This window comes from Phascolarctos cinereus, unplaced genomic scaffold, assembly GCF_003287225.1.
Source record: "Phascolarctos cinereus isolate Bilbo 61053 unplaced genomic scaffold, phaCin_HiC Scaffold_9;HRSCAF=440, whole genome shotgun sequence".
Lineage (NCBI taxonomy): Eukaryota > Metazoa > Chordata > Mammalia > Diprotodontia > Phascolarctidae > Phascolarctos > Phascolarctos cinereus.
Window position 1 is genome coordinate 216,178,018 of NW_027556402.1, and position 12,509 is coordinate 216,190,526.

Here is a 12,509-nt window from a genome sequence, read left to right on the forward strand (position 1 = left end):
GATCCGAGTGCTTTATTAATTGCAGTGACTTGCAGGTTTTGGATAATGGGATTTAATTGCCACAGGCTGTGGAAGAGCAGCAGACTTTTCCATCATAGCTTTGGAAGGCTCTAGTCTTTAGCTAAGGAGAACATAGGGCAGAATTGGGGCTGGCTTCCTACTCTGCATGGGAGCTGGGTAGAATCAGATCAGCTGTTTAAAATTTGGATTCTATAATCCACCTGAGTTGAGGAGGAGTTGGATGGAAGATCTCACGGGGCAAAATGTGTGCCAATTTTGCCACTCACCAATCGCATGAGCTGGAGAAAACCCCCTTCACTTGTCTTCTTCAGTTTTCTACTCTGAAAAATGGGATAAAATCCTAGATGACCAGCCTCCCTGGGGGGGGGGGAGGGGGGTTGAGGATCAAACAGGCTACAATCCAGAAAGTTCTTTGTAGACCTCAAGCTCTCAATCAATGTTAAAGGCTGTTTTTATCATTTCCCTTGGGCAGCCATTTTTATTGACTTCATACCCCCAGCGTGCCTTCCGCCAGCTGCAGTCCGAATTCCAGAGATAGACCCAAGGCCAGTATCTGAGGTAGATAGATACAGAACTCTCAACTTTGAGGCTTTCTACCCTGTCTAGAGTTTGCCACCAATAAAGAATGGAAGAGCAGCAAGTAGCTAGAGAGAGCATGAGAGGGCCCACCTTAAACCCAAATTCTTCAAGCCCCTCAGAACGCATTTAGAACCTGCTTTCAGAGGAAGGCTGCTGCTGTTTCCTGGTGATTCAAGTCCCTGCATAATGAAATTTGATGACTCAGGAGGCTGGGTAGAGATGCCACTTTTCACTGTCTGCTCTTTGGATATTTTCAGGACCAGGATAATTTTATCCTATTTACATCAAACATGCAGGTAACTCTAGAATCCTCTATCTGTATTATTTCTAGTGGTGCTTAATATAATTAGGAATGACAGTAATTGACATTACATGCTTTAATGAAATTTCCTCCCTTCTGAACCAAAACCTGTACCCAAGCATTGTGGTGTTATTTCTGTCTATCTTGTTTACCGACTTGAATGTGCTATAAGGCACGGCTGGCGCTGGGGAGGCATTTTCACAAAACCAGCTGTCCCTAGGATGGTGCCTTGGCACTAGTAACTACAAAGGGCTGCCTATGTAAATGTGAGCAATTAGTGCTATTACAATTGTTGTTGTTCAACAGAAAAGGCATTTGCTTCCATTATCTCTTTTGATGCTCACAGCAGCCCAGTAACCTAGTCTTGCTAGAGAGGTTTATTTCTGGTGTTGGTCAGAACCTGTGATTTCATTGGTAGAGAAAACCTTACATATACAGATCGGCCACTACCCTGTAACTGAATAGTCCCAGAATATGCAATTCCCAAACTTTTCAGTGTTCTAGCTCTTTTACATTCTTAAAAATTATTGAGGGTATGCCCAAAGAGTGTTCATGAGGGTTAGTTGTGTCTATAGACATTTATGATAATTGTGATTAAATGTCTTTGTATTATTATGAAAATAGTTTTGACTTCGATGAGTGTCTGGGAGCCCAAAGGGTCCCTAGACCACAATTTGAGAACAGTCGTACAAGAGTTGCTGGGACACTGAGAAGTTAAATGTAGCACAGTGGATAGAGTGCTGAGCTTGGACTCAGGAAGCCCTGAGTTCAAATTTAATCTCAGACACTTACTAGCTGTATGACCCTGGGCAAGTCACTTAACCCTGTTTACTTCATCTGTAAAAATGAGCTGGAGAAGGGAATGGCAAACCACAATGGGGAAAACCCCAAATGGAGTTACAAGAGTCGGACACAAATGAAAAACAACTCAGCAACAACAATGGGGATAATAATAGCACCTACCTCTCAGAGCTGTTGTGAGGATCAAATGAGATGATACTTATAAAGTGCTTAACAGGGGGCTGTCACGTAGTAAGTACTAAATAAATACTGGCTATTATTATTACTACTGCTACTACTACTACTACTACTACTACTACTACTACTATTACCATTACTACTACTACTACCACTACCACCACTACCACTACCACCACTACCACTACCATTACTAATACTACTACCACCACTACCACTACCACCACCACTACTACTACCACTACTACTACTACTACTACTACTACTACTACTACTGCTGCTGCTGCTGCTACTGCTACCACTACCACTACCACCACCACCACCACTAACACCACCACCACCACCACCACCACCACCACCAAAACGCCTACACCTATGCCTACTAGAACTCCTACTACTACTCCAAGGTTTCATGAGCAGCATATGGGAAAACCAAGATCTTCTTGACTCCAGAGCTGATTTCCTGTCCATTTCCCTACTCTTTCTCTCTAGATGAGAATTATTTCCATTTTGCAGATGAGGAAACTGAGGCACAAAGCTGTTAAATGACTTGCCCAAGGTCCTGTGGCTAGTAAGGGGCGGAGGTGGGATTCAAAGTTCACTCAGTTGACGAGTTATTTGTTAAATATCTCCTATGTGCCAGGCGCTGTGCTAGGTGCCAGGGATACAAGCACAAAGAATGAAACAATCTGGGCTTGCAAGAAATTCACATTCTAATTGAGTAACAAGGCAAGACAATGAGCTTTTATCAGGCACAGTATGTACCAGGCACTGTGCTAATGCTGGGGATGTAAATATGAGCAAAAAGAAAACAGTTCCTGCCCACAAGAAGGTTACAAAACACCAGAGGGAGCTTGGAAGCTGGGTGGGGGCGGGCAGGTAGGCAGGGAGGGGCGTGGTGTCAAAATAGAGAAAGTCAGGAGTAGAGCCTGACCGAATGCTTCTTTACAGTGCGTGCCCTGGGAGGAGAATGAGGCTGGCATGGCGGAGGGGTGTTCCAGGATGAGAAAGCCCCAGGTGCTAAGGAAAGTTCCATGATGAAGCAGCAGCTCAGGCATAGAGGCACAGTCCCTGAAGTCCAAAACAAAGCCAGGAGGGAAAAGTAGTACGTGATGATAGCTAGCATTTATATAGCACTTATTGCTTGCCAGGCACTGTGCTAAACACATTACAATAATTATTTCATCCATTGTCACAGCAACCCTAGGAGGTAGGTGCTATTATTATCCTCATTTTACAGTTGAGGAAACTGAGGTGGACAAAAGTTAAGTGACTTGCCCAGGGTCACACAAGTAGTAAGTGTCTGAGGTTGGATTAGAACTCAGGTCTTCCTGATTCCAGTCCCCATGCTCTATCCACTATGCCATCTACCTGCTTACATGTAAAAATGTATGTAATATATTTAATATAATAATATAATGTAATATAAATATAAAGCAAATATATACAAAGTTTACCTGGACAAGGTAATTTGGGAGAGCAAAGGTCAAGAAAGGCTTCATGCACAAGATGGTGCTTGAGCTGTGTCTTAAAAACAGAGAGGTCAAGGTTCTGAATGCCAGGGGCAACACTCCCCAGTGCCCCCAACCAGATTAGAAATTTAACAAAATATTTAACAAACATTTAATAAAATAAATAAGAATACAATAGAACATAGGTAATGTTGGTATATAGTTTTCTAAATCAATATTCTGCCTACCAGGACTACCTTGTGAGTGGTCCCCATTTCTGATTGAATTTGACACCACTGATTTAAAGGAAGTGAAGGATTCTCTGAGGCTGAGTGGGGTGTGCTACTAAAAAGGCACAGAGACAGGGGATGGAGTATCCAGAGGAGGGCAGTTTGGCTGGATCTCAGAGAGCTGGAAGAAGAGAGCTACTCCCAATCCAACATCATTTATGGTAAACTGAGGGCTCTCAAGCTACAGGATTGTAGCTTTCACATCGAAAGTGTCTTAGAGGACGTCTTGGGCTAAGCCCCTCATTTTACAGATGGGGAAATGGAGGGTAAGAAGAAATTAAAGGACTCCTCCAGGATCACCCAAAGCCAGGATCTGAACCCAGACCCCCTGCCTCCCAATCTGCATTCCTGGTGTTGGACTACCCTAGAGGAGGACACTTGGTGCTTTGCCAGTTAGACAGGGAAAAAGAGGGGGAAAGCTGCCTTGTATAATCAGTGTCCCTGCTCCTTCGGGGAAAAGAAAAAAGGAAGCAATTGTCAGGACTGCTTATGAATTTGTTTCTTTCTCCTCTTAATTCTCTCTTAATGCATGGGATGCTTGGAACACAATGACTGATCACAAATCTAGAGCTGAAAAGGACTGCCACCTCATCTTTGTCAGTCATTCAGTTGTGTTTGACTCTTGGTGACCCCATGGACCACAGAACACCTATACTGTCCAAGGAGCTTTCTTGGCAAAGATACTAGAGTGGTTGGTCATTTCCTTCTACAGTGGATGAAGGCAAACAGAGGTCAAGTGACTTGACCAGTGTCATACAGCTAGTAATTTGAACACAGGTCTTCCTGACTCCAAGCCAAGCTCTTTATCCACTGAGCCACCTAGCTGCTTCATCTAGTCCTACCTCCTCGTTATATGTGTATGTATGTGTGTACATATGCATGCATATATGTACACAGATATACATATGTATATATGCTTAAATGTGCACATCTGTATACAATATGCAAACGTATGTATATGCACGTGTGTGTATGTATACACATGTACACATATATGCACACATACACACATTATATACATTAAGGAAACTGAGGCTTAGGGAGATTATATCACTTCCCACGGGTAGTATCAGGGCCAGAATATGAACCCAGGTGCTCTGTCTCCAGAGTCCCATGGAGCCGTCATAGCTTACATTCATACAGCACTTTTATACCTATAAAGTTTTTTATTCAGTTCATTACCACATTTAAGCCAGGCAGCAGCTCCTTGTCACCTTTCTATCTCCACCCAGAACACATCTAACGTTGAGACTGCAAGACTGATCCCAGAAGAATCTGTCAGATCTTTAGCTTCTGTTTAGCCTCAAGACACCCAGAGAACCAACACCCTTACTGTTCTTATTGTACAAGCTCCTCAAGACATTTTGACAACATATCCGTGTATGAAGGTGACAACAGGAGTGAAACACATGACGTGTTCTCCTGGCCACCTCCCCAGAAGAGGCTGTGCACCAGCGGGACACCCCGATGCTCACAAGAGGGAAAACAACTGATCTCCAGCATCAGCTGCATGGTCTTACTTTACAGAGAGACACTGCCCCTTTTTGCTTGGTCATTCCATAACTACAGTATTGGGACAGCCTGTCTGGAACAACCAGCCATCATTCCTTGCTTCGGCTGCTCAGCTCGGCTGCAAGTCACAGACTTGAGCTGGGAGGAAATTGCTGATAAACCACTAAGTACCTCCTTTGTGTCAGACATTGGATTATATACTGGGGATGTGAAGACTAAACTGAAAATAGTCCCTGTCTTTCAACCAACTTAAATTCTATAGGGAAGAAAACATATAGAATGTGAACATACAAGGGTAGGGCTCTGGCCCATTTAAAGGTAATTACTTTTGTTAAACAAGTGTGGTCTTGATTTAATCAATCAATTAGAACTAGGTGTGAACAAGGACTATACACCTGCAGTGGGAGACTAAGTTGTGGCCTGAGGGACTTGTACAAAACACAGAAGCCTTTTCAGAAACAAAGGGAGATGATTCTGAAGGTCTGGACGCAGAGAGTTAAGGGTAAAGACAACCGGAACTAACCCATAAAGAACCAGAAGCCCTGGGACAACCAGAGAAAGGAGAAAGAGAAGGTAGAACAAAGCTGTAGCAGAAAAGGGAGATATCAAGGAGAGTCAGCAGGTCTATGGGCATCTCAAAGCAGAATGCTGAATGTTGAAATGCCACGGGTGTACTCACCTACACAAGGATTGAGGAAAGTTGCAAGAAAAGAACTACAATTTCTCCAACTTTCCCTCCTGATACCTATCTGTGAACGGACACTGTAATGTAATTTGTGGCTCTATTAACCAAACATTTCTGGTAAACTAAATTTTACTTTAGCCACAAAGAGGCCAGGAATTAACCAGAAATGGTTATAAATTTCAGTTAAGTCAGAGAGCTAAATCTGCCTAAATACTGGGAATTTTCCCTAACTGGGGGCTCAGAGCTAGCATGATTGTACTCCTAACTTTTCACTTGAAATAAATCCCCTAAAGCAACAGAAGAGGAAACTATGTAGACCCTTGGGGTCCATATTGCCTGTAGACTTAAAACAAATTAATTATTATAACAGGGTATTACATACACTTACAAGTATATGTAAGATAAGTATGGGGCTACTTAGAGGAAAGCAAATGGGTGTGGGTGAGAATTAAGAGACTTTTTGTAGGAGATAGAATTTGATCTGACTTCTGCAACCAGAGGTTCTAGAACTGAGAAGAGAGTGTACTGTATTTGTACCCCTACCACCACCACCCATTCCAGTTCCCAGACCAGTACCTGGGATACAGTAGGCACTTAATAAATGCTTGTTGGTTGATTGGTGAATTCCAGGCATGGGGATAACCAGTGAAAAAAGCACGGAGAGAGGAGGAATGTGGTATATGAGGAACATTAAGAAAGCCAGCTTTGGCTGGATTGTAGAATGCGTCAAGGAGAACAGTAATGTATAATAAGATTGGAAAGGTAGGCTGGGGTCAAGCTGTGCCAGGCTTTAAATGCTTAACAGTCAAGTGGAAGTAGTGGAAACACCAGCTCCCTCTTATAGCACCCCAGTCTTACCTTTTCTTTTTTCTGGGCCTGTCCCTGAAGCTTAAATGGGTTGCCTTCTTCATTGAGCTAACATCTTTTTAAGTAGACAAATAGGTATTATGGCCCTCCTTTTACAGATAAGTAATCTGAGGCTCAAAGCCATTGTGACTTGGCTATATTATTTAGCTAACAGTACTACAATAATTATGATAGCAATAATAATAGTAGCTAACATTTATATAGTGCTTTAAGGTTTACAAAGCACCTGTCATATTGATCCCATTCAATCCTAACAATATCACTTCAAGATAGGAGATATTATTATCCCCATTTTACAGATGAGGAAACAAAGGCTGAGAGAGATTAAATGTCTTGCCCAAGATCTCACAGCTAGCAAGTGTCTGAGTTCAGATTCGCACTCAGGTCATGGTTGCCTTCAAGTCCTGGACTCTACTGACGGCAACAAAGTGATGTTTTGTTCCAGATTTTTTGAGTTGGAAAGGGATGTACTTTTTTGTTTTGTTCTCTCAACATTTTAAAGCAGCTGTTATGTGCAGAACAATGTATTATGCTCTGGGGGAGATGCAGTTGGCATAAAACCCAGTCTCTGCCCTAAAGCAGTGTATAATCTGCTGGGGCAGGGGCGAGTTCAGACTAATACACAAATGTGATACAAGTTAAATAAACAAATAATAAGAAAAGTTAAATAAAATAAAAAAATAAAGATTATGGAGAGCTAGGGGATGAGACAAGGGAAAAATCACTATTGGCTGGAGAGAAATCAGACATGGCTACCTGGAGGAGATGGAATTTGAGTTGGGCCTCACAGAAGGCAGGACACATCTGGAAGCATCATGGGGAGGGCCAGGCATCTCCTTAGCCCATCAAACTTTGAGAAAGCCCAATCTTCCCACCACTGGCCTTCTGCCTTCTGCTTCCTCTCACCTCCGCTTTTCACCTGTGATGAAAAGCTTTCACCAAGGATATTGGATGGCTGTGGAGTTATTTAGGCTCACTTGGGTAAGCTAATGAGGAATGTCTGGTGATTGGGAAGGAGAACAAAGATTGATAGGAGCCGGGTAATCCACTGGGGAGGACTTAGCTTGGATCCAGGGGAACTAGATGGCACAGTGGATACAGCACTGGGCCTGCAGTCAGGAAGACTTCCTGAGTTCAAATCTGGCCTCAGACACTTATTAGTTGTGTGGTCCAGGGCAAGTCACTTCACCCTGTTTGCCTCAGTTTCCTCATCTGCAAAATGAGTTGGAAAAGGAAATAGCAAACCACTCCAATATCTCTGCCAAGAAAACCCCAAATGGGGTCACGAAGAGTCAGACATGCCTGAAATGGCTCAACAACAATATGCATTACTACAACCCTTCATGCCCTCTATAATCCTACCAAAATGGCCACATTGAAAAAAAAAACCACAGCTGAACAACAACAGGGCAGGCTCACCCTGCTTCTTTGCCCCAAGGGGAAAGAGGCCCTCAAGACCTGCCTGGCTCCCCCTTCAGTATTTGGTGTAACCCACCCTAAAGGCTTAAGACTGAGCGCAGATGATGTTCACTCTCATTGCACCCAGTGTGTGTCTGCCAGGTCGACATACGTGGTCTTTTTCAAACTTGCAGTGGGCTGCCCTGATGTCAGGTGCCAGAAGAGGAATGGAAAATAGCTTAGGACCTCCTCAGCCATCTGAGTGTCCAGTGACCCCTGCTCTCTGCATGATTCCTTTGCTTAAAATACTGGGTCTTCCAGCTCATGTCCCACCTTCTACCAGAGGCTTTTCCTAGGGCCCCACCCCTTTCCTCGAGCCTGAGATTACCTCTCTTTTACGCATACTTGGTGTGTTACTGTTTTCCCCATTAGCTAATGAGATCTTTGAGGGCGCACACCCGTGTATCATTGCCTTTCTTTGCATGCCCGGAGCTTAGCACAGTCTGGCACCTAGTGAATGATTAATAAATGCTTCTTGACTGTGAAAGACAATCTGATCAATGGAAAGAACATGTGGTATTCCAAGAGCTCCTTCCCTGCCAACTGGGTGATGTTAGATGAGTCCCATCTTTCTCTGAGCCTCAGTTTCTTAAACTATAAAATAAGAATGACAATGAAGTCTCTCTCTGCCTGCCTTTCAGGGTGGTGGTGAGGATTGCATAAATGATGTACGCAAAGGTTTTTTTCAAAATGCAAAACATATGCATATGTATACACACGTGTGTATGTATATACACATGTGTATATATTTATACACACATACATGTGTATACACACACACACATGCGTGTATCTAAACAAATGCATGCATGTATGTATAAGTATTTGTAAGTTTATCTCATTGTCATTTCTTCCCTCTCCCTCGCCCTCCCTGCCATGTTGAGTATTTCCAATCCCTACCCCTGCCCTGCTTCATTTTGGAGCAGCCTCTTCCACAGGGCCCATTTCAGCCTCCGCCATCATTAATTCCGTGACTGGTGACCGGAGGTATCCATGATCAGAGCAGACTCCCAGGCTCTCCTGACTGCAAGTTGCCAAGATGAGGGAGGCAGATCCCATTTGTTTTGCAGATGGTCTATGAGTCTCATGTGGCATCATATTAAATTATATGGGCAGTCACTCGTTCTCCACTGATGTGCTGAGTGGAGAGTGGTGATGTGCATGGAGAGAGCACTTGGTTAGGGGAGCTCGCTGCACGGGTCATCCACCTTCCCAGAGAGAGCCGCTGTACTACTTGGGGAAGGGCTCTCTTGGGGAGGGGGCTGGGATCCTGCATGCCCAGGGAGGCTGGCCTCTCTCCTGGAGGAGGAGAGAAAATGAAGGTGCCTGGGACTGGACATCATGGGCTGTGGAGCACTTTGCCCCAAAGGTATCGACCCTGGGAAATCCTGAATGGACTTGGGGAGGGGGTGGGGATGCAGAGTGAGGCTCCTTCTTGGGTCGCAAGGTTGTCAGCTCTGTGCTTCTCATCTAGGAACTATTGCAAGGTACATTTGAATCTCTGGGTTTTCCCTTTGCAAGCTATCTGTTCATTTTCCCTGGCTTCGTTAGGTATTTACATCCTGAACCAGCCAGTGGGGGGGGGGCATCCCAGTCAAAAGAGACTAACCTAGCCCTTCAAAAAGAGTATGAAGGGAAGAGGAGAGGGAGATGGAGAAGTGAGGGAGAGACTGTTTTGTGAATGGAACACTGTACTTCTTTTTGTTATGCGAGCCCTTAGGGAGGCAGTATATCTGCGTGTTGCTCCGTACTTTGAGAGGCAGCGTGCTCCCTGATTCCCCAGGGCCTTGAACTTGAGTGCAGAGGCTTGGAAAGGTTACTTCAGAATCTCTGGGGCTCAGTTCCACAGCCTGTAAAATAATGGGCTTGGGTAACAGCCCCCGCCCAGGTACATTCTAGCTGTACAATTCATAGAATCATCCATTTAGAAGTAGAAGAGATATTTGTGGCCCTCAAATCCAATCCCTGCTTTTTACACTTGAGAAGCTAAGTGATTTGTCCAGGGTCACACAGCTAATAAGTCTTTGAAGTGGGGTTTGAACCCGACTCTTCCTGACTCCAAATACAATCCCCCATCTACTAGAAATCTACAGTTCTAATAAGGAATGGGAGAGAAAGCTTTTAGCCTCTCTAAAACCTCAGTAGCATTTCCCTTCTGCTCTCTGGCTAACACAGGGAATATGTTATAATTCTGATTGCAACAACAACATTGAGATAATTAAAGGGCTCATTCAAAAGCCTCGGAAACAGCAATGCCTAATGGTCCTTTTCAGTTCTCGCAAATAATTGGGAATAAGTAGGTTAAAATAATAATTGAAATTCATTTGTTATTCACATGCGTGGTTCAGTTGATATTTTGTACTCACCACTTCTAGGTTGTAAATGGCTTAAGATCTTTTAGAATTAGGTTGAAGGCTGGGCTTAAAAATATTTCCCAGTTCTGAATGGCACCAGGGTGCTTAGGAGATATCTGGGAGCCCATTGTATTCCCCCCTTTATCCCATTACAACTGTGCAGGTTGTAAAATAGCTTCTAAGTACTCATAGCTTTATTGTCAGTGCCCCTGGAAAACATTGTGACAAACCCCAACCCTTTTCTGGGTGTCCAAGAGCTCTCTTGACTGATTAGAAAGCTGGCCATTTGGCCCTAATAGAAAAGTGCACAGGCACCAAGCTCCTCCATTCTCACACATGCTTGGGAGGCATTGGCATCCTAATATTGATAATATTATAATTATTACAGAATTGATTTTGCCATTTTACCACGCGCTATTCCCTGTAATTACCAGGCTAACTAGTGAAACTGCCATTCTCCCCATTTTGCAGATGAGCAAACTGAGGTGAAATGTCTGGCCCCTAGGTTGCACAGCCCTGAAGAAGAAGTGTCTAAGATTTGAGGTTTCTCCCTTGCTGGAGTCTTAAATCTGAACTCCTTAGGGAACCAGTCACATATGCTATGGACAAGAGATTCCTGATTGGATACAGATTGGGGTGAAAGGTCTTTAACGTCTCTTCGAGCTCTGAGATTTGGTGATTCTGTGACTGGATCTTCTAGCTCCACGTCCAGTGTTCTTCTTTCCAAAACAGGAAGCAGCTCGAGTTGCATAAAGCCAATTAGAACTTAAAGAACACAATGCTAGGCAAACAGAGAAATATTGATAGCCCCCAGAAAGCACACCAGGGGAAGTAAGGAGTCATCTGGAGAGGTGAGGTGGTGAAGAGAACATGTGGAAGCCACCAAACCGTGGCCTGTGAGGTGTACTACTTTGCTCATTTCAGTAAAGGGATCTTTGTCAGATTTTCTCCCAACAGGGTGGAGTTGGAGGGTGGCCCTCAGCACCTTGACTGTTCCAACAGCATTAATGCCCTCTACGAATGGAAGGGTTACATCCTTTAATTTCTTAAAGTGTATATGTGTGGGACATACCTTATGATATACCTTGGGTGTCCTTTCACTCCGCATCCCCACCCATTACCACCTAATCCTGCCCCATGTGCCATAGTGAATCACAGAATTTCAGAGTTGGGAAGCGCTCTTCAATGGCCATTTATTCTAGCCCCACTCTTACAGCATACAACAAATAACCCCCTCTCACAACGTACACCAAAAGTGTTGGGTGGGTAGCTAGCCGTTGTCTGAGGACTTCCATTGAAGGGAAAACTCACCCCTCCTCGAGGCATCTCCTTCTACTTTGGGACTGCTCTAATCTCTAGGACATTTTTCCTGACTTCAAACCGAAATCTTCCCCTTTGTCATTTCCACCCCTTGTGCTTAAGTCTATCTTAGGGAACCAAATGGAACAAATCTCAGTCTTCTTCCCTATAAGAACCTTTCAAATATTTGAAGACAGCTCTCATGTCTCCTTTGAGCCTTCTGTCCTTGAAGCTAAACAACTCCAGTTTCTTCAGTCCATTCTCGTTGCCTTGTTTCTCCCCAATGCCTTATGAAAACTTTCAACGTATGTAGTGTATGGTGACATTTTTTATATTTGGCCCCAATTGGGACTGCTGAGGAAAGAAATAGAATATCTATGGTTCTTTTTGTGAGATAGAGTACATAATGTAGAAATACAACAGGCATTGCAAATATAACCCATTTGTTAGTTGAGAAGGGACAGACTGTGTTTAATCTTGGGGATTTACCATGAAATCTCTTTGACTCAAGCCCCCACCCAGGGTTTCCCCAGGGAACGTGAGAATTTGGCTTACTTTTTCCCTGCCTGGGGGTTGCCTCCTCCCACTTCCCTGGGCCCCCAAACGTCATGATTTGGCTTCTATCTAGATCTTTACAAGAAATGGAAAAGGGAGTTCAGCTCCCATACAAGCATTTAGGCTCATAAAATTATAGATTTAGAGTTTAAAGGAAAC

The 12,509-nt window shown here is 43.9% G+C and overlaps 1 protein-coding gene across 2 annotated transcripts in view; it reads left to right on the top strand.

The window, feature by feature from the left end:
* PARVA (parvin alpha) overlaps positions 1–12,509 on the top strand; it is a 167,063-nt gene that overhangs the window by 71,723 nt on the left and 82,831 nt on the right. Inside the window, exon 1 of one of the 2 annotated variants that reach the window (XM_021001913.2) lies at positions 9,403–9,511. The exons of the other annotated variant lie outside the window; for it this stretch is intronic. Within the exon in view, the coding sequence (XP_020857572.1) occupies positions 9,484–9,511 (28 nt within the window). The 5' untranslated portion in view covers positions 9,403–9,483. Of the gene's footprint in view, positions 1–9,402; positions 9,512–12,509 lie in introns of those variants that run through there. 2 annotated transcript variants of the gene reach the window in all.